Genomic DNA, 16,046 nt, shown 5'->3' with positions numbered 1-16,046 from the left:
AGTGACATATGCCACTTGCTATGCATCACTGTTGACATGACTGTGTGTGTGTATAAATAGGAGTTTGAAAGGGCTAGAAAACTTGATCTAATATTAGTACTGCTAAAGTCACATCAGTCACATCAATTGCATTTTTATGCATGAAATAAGTCAGACATGGATTAAGTGACTAACATGAAATATCATCATTAAAATATCATTAAAATAAAATGAAGAAAAATAACAATAAAATAACCAAGAAGTCAAATCAAGGTCATAATAATATCACATAATTGTCTAATAAGTGTACCTATCCATTACACAGTTGTAGCTCTCAACACCACTTCCTACTGAAGAGGTATGGATGCAATCTTTTCAGTGGCCAGCCCACACCAACACAGCCTCACGTGATTGAAAGACTGTCATGATATGATCACTACATTACATAGCAAAATACATATTTTGGAGACACAGCCTTGTGTTGACATCACAAGTTTATTGCCAGAATCAGCTGAGTGTCATTTCTAAATGTGCTTGCTGCCCACTTCTGGCACTCTCTTGCATGCATCTACTGTTTCTTCCTACTGTTGTCACCAACTGAACTCTCACAGGCATGTCCTGCCAAGGGCCATGTCCTGGAATTCTGCGGCTGCGTCTACGTCACACAATACATTGCAGCTACCCAGAGGCTTCTCAGAATTCTTAATAATGTAGCAAGGTTTCTGGCCACAGTTCTTAATATCAGTGCACAGCTTTATTGTGAATTGAAGATTTTCATCCCGTAGCCCTCATTTATCGGTCCCCACTGGTGCCACTATCGGTGCTTCTGTGCCACTGTGCTGAACTGATGATTCTTGGTGTCATCATGTTATGCTTGTGTTATTATTTGTATGTCCTGAGCAGGGGAAATGGGTATTTTCCTCTTTGTATCTACACAGTATCTTGCATTATTATGCTGTATTACCATATGTTGGAATATGTGATATGAGGAATATGTAATGTGCAATGCCACTTTGTCATCACAGCAATATACAAAAGTCTAATATAAGCCATGCTTCGTATTTCCAGTAAATGCTCTGGCTGCCTTACCCTTTTAATGCAAAAGGGTAAAGTACAAATGTACTTTGGTGGCTAAAATCAAGGTGTTACAAAGGTCATGTTCCATGGGTGATTCAGCATGAGAGTCCAGCTGTGTGCAAGAACAGTGCGATAAAGTGAAGAGCATGTGAAATTAGCAAAGCTCAGAATCCAATCATTCAGCTTTTGCAAGATGTATGGGCAGGCAATCATAAGGCAGTGGGGTGGCATTTTCTTCAGATGAGCTTGTACTCTACAGAAGCCAATGTGACTGATTCATGTCAGCTTTACTTGTGTTTGAAGCTTCATTTTGCATCAGGGTTGAGGACTACTGTGTGTGTGTGTAATATGTGTAAGTGTATGTCTTTTTCAACAGACCACCAGAATCTGTTTTACATCACACAATACTTTTTGCCAGAGCGTCATTCTTAGAAAACATAGGCATTAATTGAACCACCATTACCCACATTGTGGTTAGACATATGAGGTGAAAAGGTATGATTATGCGATTTCTTCAGCAGTTCACCCTCACCCAGGGAGACTAATATGGATCGTATTTTGCACACAGCATTGGCCTGAATATGAGGCAGTTCTGATTATTTCAAAGATCATTTCAAAGAAGAGAATTTGTTAGCTAAACATTGCCACTATTGAGAGCATGTTCTATCCACTGGGGTCACTCTGGCCAATGAAGCCACAATTCACCATCTAGTATTAGCAGTTTTGACTAGTTTATGAAGGTGTAAGGGTGCAGTTTTTAAAAGCATATTTTGGGAGAAACCAAATCTGTTATGTTGGGGACAATAAGGTACATGGAACTGGTATATGACACTCTGTAACAATACCACCCTTTCTCAATGATTTATGTTACATGTCTGTATTTCTTAGAAACACAAGTATCCTTACACAGTTGTATATGAACTAATTCCTATTGTCAAGTGTACTTCATGTTTAAATGTTAGCTTGTTTAATTACATTACCTATAGTCACACACACAAACACACACACACACACACACACACACACACACACACACACACACACACACACACACACACACACACACATACTCAGCAATCAGGTTATTTGCTTTCATTAAAAAGCCCTCTGTGAAACAGCGAATATAGGGAACGCTAAGGAACAACCCACATGCATGTTGCAGTTTTGTTTTTTTTTCTTAGAGACTTCAGAATTGTATTTCAGAATTTAATCAAATTGTTGCTTTGACTTTGAAATTGGCTGAGTGGAGTTTTGAAAACACCAGTAGCAATAGCGGAAGCTGAGAAAGTTGTGACATTTTTGTAGCGTTACTAATTGTTGCATGAGAAATTGAATTGCTGGCATTGTATTGAGAGTCATACTTCAAATGGCATCAGTCAATTTCCCATTACTGAACACAAAGAACAGCTACAAGCTGTTGGGCGGTCAAGGCTGCTTGTTAGACGACAGAATGAACACAGGAAGTCACTGCTGTCCGCATTGCTGAATTTGATTTGGCATTGATTTGGGAATGACTTTAATGACTTGTCGACTCAGAATATCACTAAGATCAAGAGACAATTATATTTTCACTTTTAAACAATAGCTTGACATTTATTAATTTGGGAAACAGTCGTTGAATTGTACAGGCAAAAATCAGACAGGAAATGGGATGCACCCATACTTTTTTCTTTAAACATTGTCTGATCATTCCTGTATGAACACTTTTCCATGTGTGTGGATTTCTCAGGACATAATAATGTAAAAGTAACCAAAAGTGAGAAGAGTCTAAAACTCATCCCTCTTAACAGCATACAATTTAAACAAGTAACATATAAGATATAACATAGGTTATGCCATAGTGAAGTTAACATCCTGTGATCCTATCCTGTTACACAGTGGAACTTCTCAAAAGCATCCCCCCTCCCCAGTCCTACCCAGTGTTTAATATTGGTCTTTAAATATTTGCTTGTCCATGTGTGTGACCCCCCAAAAATCATCAAAATCATACAAAGGTGAAGTGAGATGTCACTCATTACAACTGTCAATTTTTACTTTTGTTTGTATACTACACTCACTGAGCACATTATTAGGAACACCTGTACACCTACTTATTCATGCAATTACCTAATCAGCCAATCTTCTGGCAGCAGTGCAATGCATAAAATCATGCAGATATGCATCAGGAGCTTCAGTTAATGTTCACATCAAGCACCAGAATGGGGGAAAAAATGTGATCTCAGTGATTTCGACCGTGGCATAATTGTTGGTGCCAGACGGGCTGGTTTGAGTATTTCTGTGACTACTGATCTCCTGGGATTTCACGCACAACAGTCTTTAGAGTTTACTCAGAATGGTGCCAAAAACAGAAAACATCCAGTGAGCAGCAGTTCTGTGGACAGAAACGCCTTGTTGATGAGAGAGGTCAATGGAGAATGGCCAGACTGGTTCGAGCTGATAGAAAAGCTACAGTAATTCAGATAACCGCTCTGTACCATTGCGGTGAGCAGAAAAGCATCTCAGAATGCACAACACGTCGAACCTTGAGGCGGATGGGCTACAACAGCAGAAGACCACGGAGGGTTCCACTTCTGTCAGCCAAGAACAGAAAGCTGAGGCTGCAGTGAGCACAGGCTCACCAAAACTGGACAGTTGAAGACTGGAAAAAACGTAGCCTGGTCTGATGAATCTCGATTTCTGCTGAAGCACACAGATGGGAGGGTCAGAATTTGGCGCCAGCAGCATGAATCCATGGACCCAACCTGCCCTGTGTCAACAGTCCAGGCTGGTGAGAGTGGTGTAATGATGTGGGGGATTTTTTCTTGGCACACTTTGAATCATCACTTGAATGCCACAGCCTATTTGAGTATTGTTGCTGATCATGTGCATCCCTTCATGGACACAATCTACCCATCTTCTAATGGCTACTTCCAGCATGATAATGCAGAGTTCAATGTTCTTCAGCGGCCTTCCCAGTCTCTGGATCTGAATCCAATAGAATACCTTTGGGATGTGGTAGAACGGGAGATTCGCAGCATGAATGTGCAGCTGACAAATCTGCAGAAATTGCGTGATGCAATCAAGTCAACATGGACCAGAATCTCAAAGGAATGTTTCCAACATCTTGTGGAATCCATGCCACTAAGAATTGAGGCTGTTTTGAGAGCAAAGGGAGGCCCTACCCAGTATTAGTATAGTGTTCCTAATAAAGTGCTCAGTGAGTGTACATCAGTAACGCATTTATTGAACGTAAAGTGAAATAAATTGACTATCACATGTTATGACAGCTGAGATCTGTGCCACATTAGTGATCCATATCACTGTTGTGGAAACAATTCCCTGTGCTGTATAGGAAGATGTGGAAAAATAACATCACCTTCATTTATCCTTGGAAGCAAACCAAAGATTATGCTTATTATCTTAACAGAAATAATTTAAAAATAGAGCTCACATAATCCTGGTCCCAGTTATCAAACACCATTTCATATTGCATCACTGCTTATACAATCTGTGCTCTCCTGTTATGAAATGCTACTTACAGAAATGCAGGCTTACTCTGCTTTATTAATCAGCCTTCAAAACCCAGTCAAATGACAATTCACTTTAGGTCATTGATTCCCTCTGGGTTTTGCAATGGAGAGATACCCTTGGAGAGACCAATAAGCATCTTAAAAACAAGCTCACAAACAATATGATGCCCGTACTAAAGACCACACCATTTCCATTGACCTTGTATTCCCTTTCCTTCTCTTTACGAAGATAACTTTAAGAACAAAAGAGTAAGAAAAGCCCAAGAGCTAAACATGTCAAAATCACATGTCTACTCCAGGTTCACAAAGCACTCCAGAGAGCAGCTGTGACCACTCACCATCTTACCCAAATAATTTTTCTTACTTATGTAATTATATGTGATTAATTAATTCATTGATCAATTAACAGTACTTTTTCAAACTGTATAAAAAGTTGGATGGAACCATTCTTTTTCTTAAACGCACAGCAGGCACTGAATTGCAGACATTGAGTAAAATAATCTTCAGTTTTAAAGTGATTCAATACAAATGGTTCAGCCAGGATTGAAGAAATGATATGTTTTGTCCCCTGTATTGTATTTTGATTAAAATTGCATGCACCTTTGATGAAAGATTGCGGTTTAATATTAGTCTGTGTGGAAGATGACTAGTTAAGCTAAAGTACATCTAAGTGCTAACAGGTGCCTCTGAAGGACACATCATTGTGAACCTGACAAAGACACATGAAGTGGAAACATCATTCTTTGCACAATTTATCTGTCTCTTTCCTCATGGACATATGCAAAAAGGATCCATTTCTTTGTGCACTTCTTTGGCAGTTAAAATAAAACAAGAAGTATGGGCATCTTGTGTGCTTGAGTGTGCATCCAATCTAAACCGCTGTGGAACTATGTCCTTAATGGTTTTAATTGATGACTAAACTGTTACAAAATTTGTTCTAGCGCATCATGAATTTGGCAGTCCTTGATATGTACTGAAATATATTGTAAATTTACTATAAAAGTTCATATTTTCGCTTTAAATAAAAGACAGCGCCAGAGCTATCTGCCTGAATGCCTGAGTATCATCAAAGGCGACTGCTGTAGATAAACTTTTGCTTGAACATAGTTAAGTTCCTGCCCCAAGGGTTGCGCTTATCCCAAGTCAATTTCTATATGGTATTTGTGGTTTCCTGGACATGTTTAAGTAATGTGTTGTGCTTGTATCTCTCTTGTCTCTGGTGAGCAAATTCATCCTGGGGCTGTCCTCTGGGAGTGATCATGCATACCCTGTATTTCATACTGTCCCAGCTATTCTCTCTGTCCCTCAATCCCTCTCTTGTTCGTTGACCTTCCTCTTTTGCACAATTGTGCAAAAGATGTGCCCATACCAGAATTTCGGTTCTCAAAGAATTTGAGGGTGGATTCATGAGTTTGTTTGTCCAGTGATGCAGCAGAATATAACTTTGACTGCGAAGTGGTAGGAAACATGGATAAAACCACTGAGTGCAAACAAATGTAATACCTATTTTTCAAAACCAAATGAAAATCACCCCTTGTTGAAGAATGGAAATCAAGTGACTAACAGCATATGCTTTCACCAACCAGCCCTGTGTTATTAAAGTGGCTGATCTGAACCGTGTAGCTATGGGTGAATTTTGAGTTGGACTTCAACCAAATTGACCCCCCCTTCCAATAATACTTTGGACTGATTGAAGAAAAATTACCCAAGAAAGCACATAGAAGTAGCCCTCTACAGAAAGCTTTTTGTCCCCCAGAATTGCAGGATTGCAAGGAAACCTAGTCCCTTAGCACACGGCAAACATGATGAATCAGCTTTTTCTTCTCTCTACAGAAGTACAAACTAAACAGTAAGGAACACGTATTTAACTAACACTTAACGCCAACCCCTTAAAGGCCATATTAACAGTTAGTGTGAGGAATTAAGACTGCCAAAATGTGGGTGCTCCTAGCAGAATTTCCACTATGCTCTAATTTTTAAAAACCATGAAATACATGCAGATCGTACAATGAAGGTGTGAAAAATGACCCCAGGCAAAAAAGAGGTCAAAGTGTAAATAGAGCAGATATTTATTCATTTTTGGAAAAAAAATCTCAGTTCATGCAATTTTACAGCACATGTAAACAAGATCATTGGGAAGATGTTAAATGTGTGAAGTGTAGATATTTTTACTTGGTTTATAAAATGGAATGTGATCAGCCAAAGGTCACCCAAAACAGTCACATTTTTCTCTCAGCTGAACATGTCATTGTATGTTTATACATCAGCATCCTTATGAAAATCTGAACACAGCAACATATCACCGAGACAGGGAAATACCAAGCTAACAGCTAACTTGTTTATTGCTTCAGGGATTGAAACATGTCATCTGTTGAAGAGAGAACAATGGAAGGTACACCACACAAAGAAGCCACCCTCAAATATACATACATGGTCCCTGATCAGGAACACTTTGCACATTTATTGTGGATTAAATTCCGTTCCTGATAAGAAGTACACTTTTCAGTGTATCTGTGCGAAGAAGAGCACTGAACTTCCTGGAAGTACATAACATGTTTGCCAGAATTCATTTACATTTCAGAAATATAAAGGAATCAGTAAACTATTAAACATCTGAGATGCTGGAATAGGCTGTAAAATCCAAAAACACAAAAATGCAGGAATCCAAAATATTTGGAATTGTAATGGGATTTTCAACTGAGGCTGAAATCACTGTGATTATGGAAGGCAAGAAAAATCATTACGAACAGTGACTTGCATATAAATGCCTTTAATGGGGACATAGAATGTCTGTACTTGTATTTAACCACAAAAGTGTATCAGTTTACCAAGAAGACCAAGACTGAGATACAATCTGACCTCTACGATGCTTTGTCCTTAAGTTTGAGTAACAAAACTTAAGCAAGAGCTGTTCATCACTTTCACCATAACATTGTTGCAGAATCAGAAATAATGTAATTCTGTAATTCTTGCTTAAACTTATAATGCAAAATTAAGGACACTGCATCACAGTGGTTGGATTTAATATGGACCAAACTGTTCATGCCACTAATCAAGCCTACTGTACAAAACGTCTTACACTTGACACCATTTCAAGTACATTCCTTTTCTCTTACATCACACCTGTAAGGCTTCCTCCTCAGGCAGTGTGTCCCCAACATTTTTCTATGACATTTAACACAGTTACAGTAACGTCAAATGATAGAAGGGCTGTGCATAGTTTACAGTACATTTCCTTGGTAGTAGTTTTCACCACTACAATAATTTTTGAACATCATCCACTCACCACCACCTTACATCTCCCTGTTCAACCATGTTAACGCAAGGTGAAAAACTGTTTTGTAGTTATCTAGTACTTAAAAAAACCTTTAAACTTTTTGCACTTTGTCCAAATATTAAGACCATTTCTTGACCCAAATGCATTCAATCAATGCCAGGCACTACACCAGGAGCACATTGCTGGGCAAGTTTTAAGCAACGACTCTCAAGTTAAGAGATTCCTCAACTCCATTCAGAACGATAAGCCAGGGGACTTTTGGCAAACGTTGTACTGTAATTGCGAGGGTTAAACCACTTTTTAAGGAAGCTATGCTTGAGCTCCTGTGGGTCTCAAATATACAGGTTTATTTCATAAACCATTTTAGTTCAAGTAGGGGTGTTTGCTATATTGTATTATATTGAATATATGAATGTAGATAATATACAATACCATTTCAATTCTGCATTCTGAAAGAACCATTTCATACAACTGCAATTAAAGGAAAAAGGATTCGTTTTCCTACAAAGAAGCACAACAGTAGACTGTAAAAATATATCATGCCGTGACTCTAAACGTTTTGATATATAAGCTCCCAATATTAACATTTGTAGAACTTAAACAGGCACAATAGTGTTACCCTGGACAGGAATGTTAGAAAACAAAAGCATATCTCCCTTTTGACATAGCATTTGAGTACATCACTGCTATAGCAAAGGGCATATTATCGCATTAATATAATTTGAAGAGGCTAATATGGATAGTTCTAACTGCAGTTATAGAATAAATGCATTTTTTAAAATCATCTACCTGCATGTCATAAAATGAAAAAGTCTCCCCTATCCCTTTATACCCATTCAGTAGTATTGAAAGCAACCCTCAAACATTCTTCAATGAATGAGGACTGCCAGTCCAGCACAGTAGCAAATAAGGCCTCAATTATTTGTGTTGGCAAGAACAAAAAAAAAAAAAAAACAAAACAAAAAGAACATATACATCTGTATTTAATTACACCTTTCTATAGCTAGAAAAACCATATGTGCAAAAATGTAAATCTAACAAAATGTGGAATAGATCAATGATTACTAAAAGGATTACACAAATCAGACTTTCATCCCAGCTTTGTGTAGCGATAAACACGGGACAAGGTGACAGCAGATCGTTCCAACAGTTGTCGGGTGATGTCAGACCTCACGTCGACTGAACCGTCCTCTTTAATTTCTCTATCTCCATCTGGAGGGACAACAGAGAATACTCGTTAGTGGCCTCCTTATCTCCTGCACACATTTCCGCACCCTACTGTGCCCTTATCCTGGTGGCCGATGGCTGAAAATTTCGAGAATGAAAGGGGAGGGAGGGTAATCACAAAGGCCCGGACGTCAGCTGCACAAGTTCCACAGCTTCCAGTCCTTAAAACTCACTGGGGCAGGCCAGGGACATCAAAGTACCTACTGGCACTAAAACCTATGCGTTATTCTCCCTTTGCACACATTCAAGTAGGTTTCACTGGTAAAAAAAAAAAAAAAAGCAGGATATTCAATGTGTGTGCATTGTGGGATTCAGACTTGGATGAGGGAACCATTTACAGGTGTGTTGGTGTGGTTGTAGTTACTTTATGTTTACAGTTGCATTTGTGAAAATTCAACGTCTTCATTCTTCTCCACCTTTGCCAGCACACATTAAACATTTATACAAACATTTACGTCATAATTTTTTTTTATCTATCCAGACCCTGGATGAGAGGAATTTAACAGTAGTATGAAATACTACCTAGTTCACATGGAAACTACCCTTGATGCACAATAATTACTGTGTAAGCATACTGTTTTTATTTGTCTTTTTATGAGAAAAATTATGCCAGGCCAGATCAAAAATATTGTAATAGCTTGCATGATCAGCCTAAGCTAATTTTTAATGAAAATGCTGACCATTCTGTCATGTTTTACATTGGTGGCAACTAGGGTGGTCTGATCTGGCCAATGAATCTTCCTCAGAACTTATAAAATGTTATCCAGAACAGCTAATGCGCTTGAGGTTTACATTTATTACATTTACTACATTACATTATTAGAGCGGACTTTCTGCTGATGGCATTTTAGGTTTTACTTAAATCAGCCTCAGGTTACAGTACAGTAAATGTCTGAAGGGGATTTCAAGACTAGAATCCTAAAAATGTTTTGCCAATCTTCAGTGATGCTATTCAACCATAAAACTATTTTCTAGGTAACATATGCTAGTTTTTCCTTTAAATTGTATGGCAAGCTGTGCCTTTTAACACTGTCATGACTTCGGTAGCTGCTCGGAAGCTCACAGTGGCTTTTTCCAAGTGTTTGCATGTGCACTAATTGCACACAAATTCTCACCTAAATTAGATGTTTCCAATTAAGTGCTTGGTTGATGCCAACACAAAACTGAAAGCAAATACAGAAACCTGTTTTGAGTGTGCATTTCTGCTGAAGCTGATCTCTATTTCAGCCAGCACAAACTCCATGAAACTGGAAGAATGGATTTCTATTTCTGTGAGATTACACAGACAGATTGCATCCGCTTCACCAAAGTTCAGAAACCTTGCTGCAGCAGGAAGGAAATTCCATTTCTTAAACAGAAAAAAACATCCATCATTGTGTGGATTGCTGGCAGAATAATGTGAGCTCTCTGTAATGATAATGTGACCACAGTGAGCTCTTTTTCATGAGACATTCACTGCCGATTCTTTTCCACTGCTTTCCTGCCCCTACCTGTATTCTGCACTCCCAGGGAGAGTGCCACAGTTTTTGGGACTCCCTGGTGTCAGACGACCTGCCAGAATAGGCCGACACCCCATGGCTAAGGATGCCAACAGAGAGCCCCAAGCAGCAGCTTTCATCTTTTCATATTGCCTAGGCGCATCAAGCTAATTCCCTCTGACAAGGCATCAAAACATGGGGCCGTATTGATCTACCTGCAAGGCAACTCTTTTCAACCGTTCTTCATCCAACTCACTTCTCAGGTCTGCGATTTCTCTCCTGAAGTAAAAAAAAAAAAAAAGAGGTTTTTCACAGCAAGGGATGATTTACATGCTGTAAATTATCATTTCATAATTGGGAATGGAAGTCTTCTCTGCAATGTAGTCTGCAGTGTATGGTTCTGGCGATTCAAAGAACTTCATTATGCTTCCCTGTGGTTTTGAGAGATTACATTTAAATTGGACTTAAGGTGACTCACTACAGTTTGAAAAGCCAAGGATAGCTCATTCTTAAACAATTATGTAAACAGACTATCACTTCATTATTATCTCAGCACTCTTCCCTCTTCAGTTAAAAACACACACACGCACACACGCGCACACACGCGCACACACGCGCACACACGCGCACACACGCGCACACACACACACACACACACACACACACACTGCAATCTGTATTTACACACTTACATTTGTTGCGTCTTGAGTAATTCTACAGAAAGTAGCAGCTCTTTCATCTGAGCCCTGAGTTCCTCCAGTTCCGACAGCTTCTCCTCTTCCCCATCTGCTTTGGGTTTCGGATCAGACGCGGGTCCGCTGGTGACACCGGGTTTGGGGACAGGGGATGACGAGTGACTCACCAGGGATGGCTGTGCAAGAACAGAGAGACCATAGTTTGACAATATTACTCTATCTATTCACACTGCACTGCATTTTCTTGCTTGGCAGGCACTCTTTACAAAGCAAAGGTACAAAGGCACATCTAACGTCAACAGCACCTACAATACCTTTCAGTAACAGGTGCAATAATACCTACAGTAACAGAATCTGCTTAGGGGAGCCATGCAAAGATGTAGTTGTTCAGTACTGCTTCTCAAAATCTACAATACCTATACATCTTCCTGTGCATTTTTGCGCATATAGAAATGGTAATAAAAGGAATTCTGGAGACATTTCCCTCAAATCCCAAGGTTCTACTTAAAGGACGGATCAATGTGCACAAGCTGATGACACCAAAATCTGGCCTTCAATGGAAAGGAAAAAAGGGAAAGATTTTTTATTTTAAAAATAACTACACAGGGAATCAAAGATGCCTTTTCTACATAAAATATAAAATATTTCAAATTTTTATTAAAAGGGTGGGTGATCCCAAATTATTTTAATGTTACTGTACTGCATGAAGATTAAAGGTCTGCATGGCCCTAAAACTGAAACCCTCATATTTTAATACCCCAACCCAACCCAGCCCAAAGATGATAACTTAACCTGTTACCTGGCCTGAACCCAGCCTGAACAGGTTGTCAGAATCACATTCAGCAGATTACTTATATCAGAATGATCTTGCAAAAACCTATTTTTCAGTAAAATACAATGCACTCAGTAAATGAAAGTCACTAGAGAAAATAAATAAATCTTACAGTATGTAACTTTAAGCATCTTAACAGATGAACACAATACACTCTGTCCTTGCTGGGAAAATAATGCACTACACAGTGAATTAGGTCTGCCCAAGTACACAAATAAAAATTATGTCTAAATATGCACATAAATGAATCCCCCACTCAAGCTTGACATTCTGTAGCCCTGAAAACATTCATTCCCTTTGTGTAAATGCCATTCACTCAAAACAATATTTTATGCCAGATTTTAACAGCAGTGGATTCCAAACTTGATACCCACCAATGCCTAGCCCAACCCAACCTGAACCATTGGGCTATAATGCAATTACTGGCTTAAACCATCCCGAACCTGGGTTAGGGTCAGGTTGCAGGGGTTTAACGCAGATTTATAGTGAGGTGTTGTGTGTATACACCAAGAACAAGGCAGTTGCTCTTAATAACGTACATATACAACAGTAAGGAACTATTAGGAAGATGAAGGAATCCATGATTTGCAATAGCCTTTGCAATAATACTCACATAAGTACTAAGGGTTTTCCTTTCAGTGGGAGATGCTTGAGCCCATCAAACAATTTATATCTGAAGCCTGCCTGCTCATCTCCTCTTGAGGATGGCACGAAAGCTTAAACACACCAATAGTACTTTCACAGAGCTGTCCAGACAAAATGATTTAAACCTGATTATTTGTATTATTTTAACAAAGACAAGCAGAGGCTCTATTCTAGGCAACCTCTGCTGGTTCTTTGGATTATTTTAACATTTTAGCGGTTCTGCATCATATCTATTTATCTACAGTTTGCCACTGAGAGACTTTTTTCAGTTGGACTAAAGGTTAAGCCTGTTTTCAGAACACACATGAGAAAACAGAAAGTTGGCCATCATGCTTTATCAATTTGAAGGAATTACTGGTACCATCGGACATCTATAAATAGAAGGATTTAACTCTGACTGCACTGGAGACCAGCAAGGATTGACATATTACTGTGACAGCATCCTCCTCTCACTGTTAACAAGAATCATCTGCCATCTTTGGTGCTAGACAGTATGTCTCAAATACCATTTTACCAAGCTTATTGCAAAGACTTTTGAGGATGGAAAAAAAAAAATATATGCTCATAGAATTAATTAATGAGGACAGGGAGCTACAGCAAGATGTAAGACAGTGCCCTTCATGTCAGAGCAGATTTTTAAATTGTGAGGCTATGCACTTTCACTGACAGACTAAAGACCATAACGATGATAAAATATAACAGTGACCCAGTGTGAAATGCTGCCCTATTGTGGCACTAACAATGGCAGCGCTAATAAGTGCAGACGCAGGGAGCACGTAATCCTTTCCTGTAAGATTATGTCAGACACTGCAGAAGTGCTAATCTTGCATGAGGCTAAATTCATCTTTCCACACATTTGGAGTTGACCACTTTGAGTGTTCTTAAAGCTGATTTAATTAATGTTTTAAACATGAGCATGGGGTTGTGTGCCTTCCCTTCCTCTTGATTTTACCGCTTTATGGAAGTTCCCCTGCTGAGCACAGAATATGTTCACCAGTTCATAAACATCGAATTGACGACCGCCCAATTACCCAATCCATTTGCCTTCAATACAGTAGTAAAGAATGGAGCTACAGTAAGTACATAACATTTTGATAAAAATGTAACACTCCTATTCTCACATGCAAAAAACAATCAAACGAACAAAAAACCGACACTGTTCATACACACAGAGTGCTATGATAGTTATAGTTTAGGTCTTGAACAAACAACCATACCTTTTTTATGTCTGTTAACTTTGGCTTGGGAATGTCTTCTACCTCCGCCTTCTGATTTTTTTCAACACTAGCCTCCTTAACAGGCTGAAGAGAGAAATAAAACTTTTCTTAAATTTATGACACACAGACAGAATAAGAAACAAGGATCCAAAGAAGCTTTGAAACTGGATTCCCTGATTTTGTTTTAGGCCAGACAGCCCTGGAAAGTAAACATGCACCGAAAAGTCCATTTAAAGAGCCGTGTTGACATTAAAATACAAGCACAATTATAAAAATACAACACAAATATAACATATTTCATAACTACTGTAGTGAGGAATAAATAGTTAATATGTGGGGGAAAATGCAAATGAAGAACCCCCTCCTCAGCCCTTTGCAATGAAAAGCCTGTCCACTTCAGAAGAAGTGTTATTTACAAGGGGAACGGTTACCTAACCGTTCTGAAGGAATGCATCTGTCCAGGCCGGCTAAGACAGGCCATAGACAGCCCATTGGAGACAAAGGATAACTCAGACGAAGACTGATCACATCTGGGTGCATTCCAGATAACACTGTACTTTTGGAATAAACTGTTTCAAGCTCAATACAGAGTAATTTTCACATGGGAATAATAATAATTATTTCTGGTCCATGATTTTCCATGTTACTGCCATCCCTGCATTACCTGGAATAATCGCACGTGATGCTCTTAACCTTATTGTTACCTTGTGGCCATGTCTCGTGCTAATTCAAATTTCAAGATACCCCCACAAGCACAATTTCCAGGTCTTATACTTCAAAGCACTCCAAGAGCACAGCTGAGCTTCTGCACTGTTAGGATGGGATGAGCCCAGGCGAACGCAGACATTATGACTCTTGACAGCCCATGCATCTGGTATCAGCAGAGAGCTGTGGAAATGCATGCTCTTGGCTCCCTGGGGGCAACGGTCCATTTTAATACCCCAGCTTATACGGTGGTGCAATTTTCTGCCTTCTACATGAGGAAAAATTAGTGCTCTTCAGATGAAAGAAATACACTAGCACGCCACACATGCATACTTCTTCCCATGTGATCTTGTGCAATGGACATGACACTTTGCAATCATGTGCCTTGCATACTTGTACGCCAAGCTGAGCCGCCTGCACTCCCTCTGGCGAACAGACACTCACAGATTGGCCTGCGGCAAACTGGCCCGGCAGTCTCCTTCCAGGCATCTTTGGTCTGCTTGTGGTTGGGTGAGACAGTTTTTCTGAGGTAGAGGAGAGCTCATCAAAGCTCATGAGATCTACAAAAAGAGGGAAAAAAAAAAATCAATATCCATACTCGGCATTTCTTAGGGTACAGTACTTTTCATGAACTAATAAAGGGGAATATGGAGATTCTGTGAAGGTTATCGAATGGTTTCCCCACAATTGGGAAAGAAATTAGGCTTGCCATTACTGTGTGGTCTTTGAGATCCTTGCAGAAATGAAGCACAAATGTACTGAATGTTGGAGCTGTCTTGACAATACTCACGCAGAACGTGCATGCATCTGATCAAAGACATTTTTGCCTAAGTGAACAGATGGCATTTTAAGCACTGGACACCATCTATAACAACATGTTCACATTTACCTCCACTTATTTTCAAAAGTACTTTCTTCTTGATGGATATGTATTTTGTCAGCACATAAGTTATTTCCCAAAAAAAGAGACAAGTATTTTGTTCTGGCTCCCTTAAATCAAATTGGAATCCAAAGGATTAATCTGTATTAGTGATTTCTAAGAATGCCAGAAAAGGGTGCACTGATGGGATTTGATTCAGTTTCAAAACTGACACAAAGAATCGTGAAGTTACAGCAAGAAAAGAAAGTTCCACATGCTCCATTTGAACTTCTAATCTTTCCTAATCCTATGTGGAAATGTCAGGGGCATGTGAGAAAAAAAAAATGTACACACTGCCCACAGCCACGCATTCCTGACCTCTGCAGATGCTCTGGTTTTAGCATCTCTTTTGTCGCTTTTAACTGTCTCACACGGATATGTCTCCCTAGTGAGGTACTAAGAAGTCCACTGACTTTGAGAACTTGTTCATTTGGAAAAGACTGCATTCAATTTTTAAATGTACCTTTTCACACACAACATTTTTCC

General features: G+C 39.2%; 1 protein-coding gene across 2 annotated transcripts in view; it reads right to left on the bottom strand.

Moving 5' to 3' along the window:
- Positions 1–6,704: 6,704 nt before the first annotated feature.
- Positions 6,705–16,046, bottom strand: part of LOC118792700 (CD2-associated protein) — a 50,253-nt gene continuing 40,911 nt past the window's right edge. For both annotated transcript variants that reach the window (XM_036550602.1, XM_036550603.1), the window contains exons 15-19: positions 15,086–15,201; positions 13,937–14,020; positions 11,240–11,418; positions 10,763–10,826; positions 6,705–9,054 (exon numbers count right to left, since the gene is read on the bottom strand). In XM_036550602.1, the coding sequence (XP_036406495.1) occupies positions 9,013–9,054; positions 10,763–10,826; positions 11,240–11,418; positions 13,937–14,020; positions 15,086–15,201 (485 nt within the window). In that variant the 3' untranslated portion in view covers positions 6,705–9,012. The remainder of the gene's footprint in view (positions 9,055–10,762; positions 10,827–11,239; positions 11,419–13,936; positions 14,021–15,085; positions 15,202–16,046) is intronic.

This window comes from Megalops cyprinoides, chromosome 17 (genome assembly GCF_013368585.1).
Source record: "Megalops cyprinoides isolate fMegCyp1 chromosome 17, fMegCyp1.pri, whole genome shotgun sequence".
NCBI classification, from domain to species: Eukaryota; Metazoa; Chordata; class Actinopteri; order Elopiformes; family Megalopidae; genus Megalops; species Megalops cyprinoides.
The sequence above is the reverse complement of the archived record's forward strand: the minus strand, read 5'-3'. Positions and strand labels throughout refer to the sequence as shown.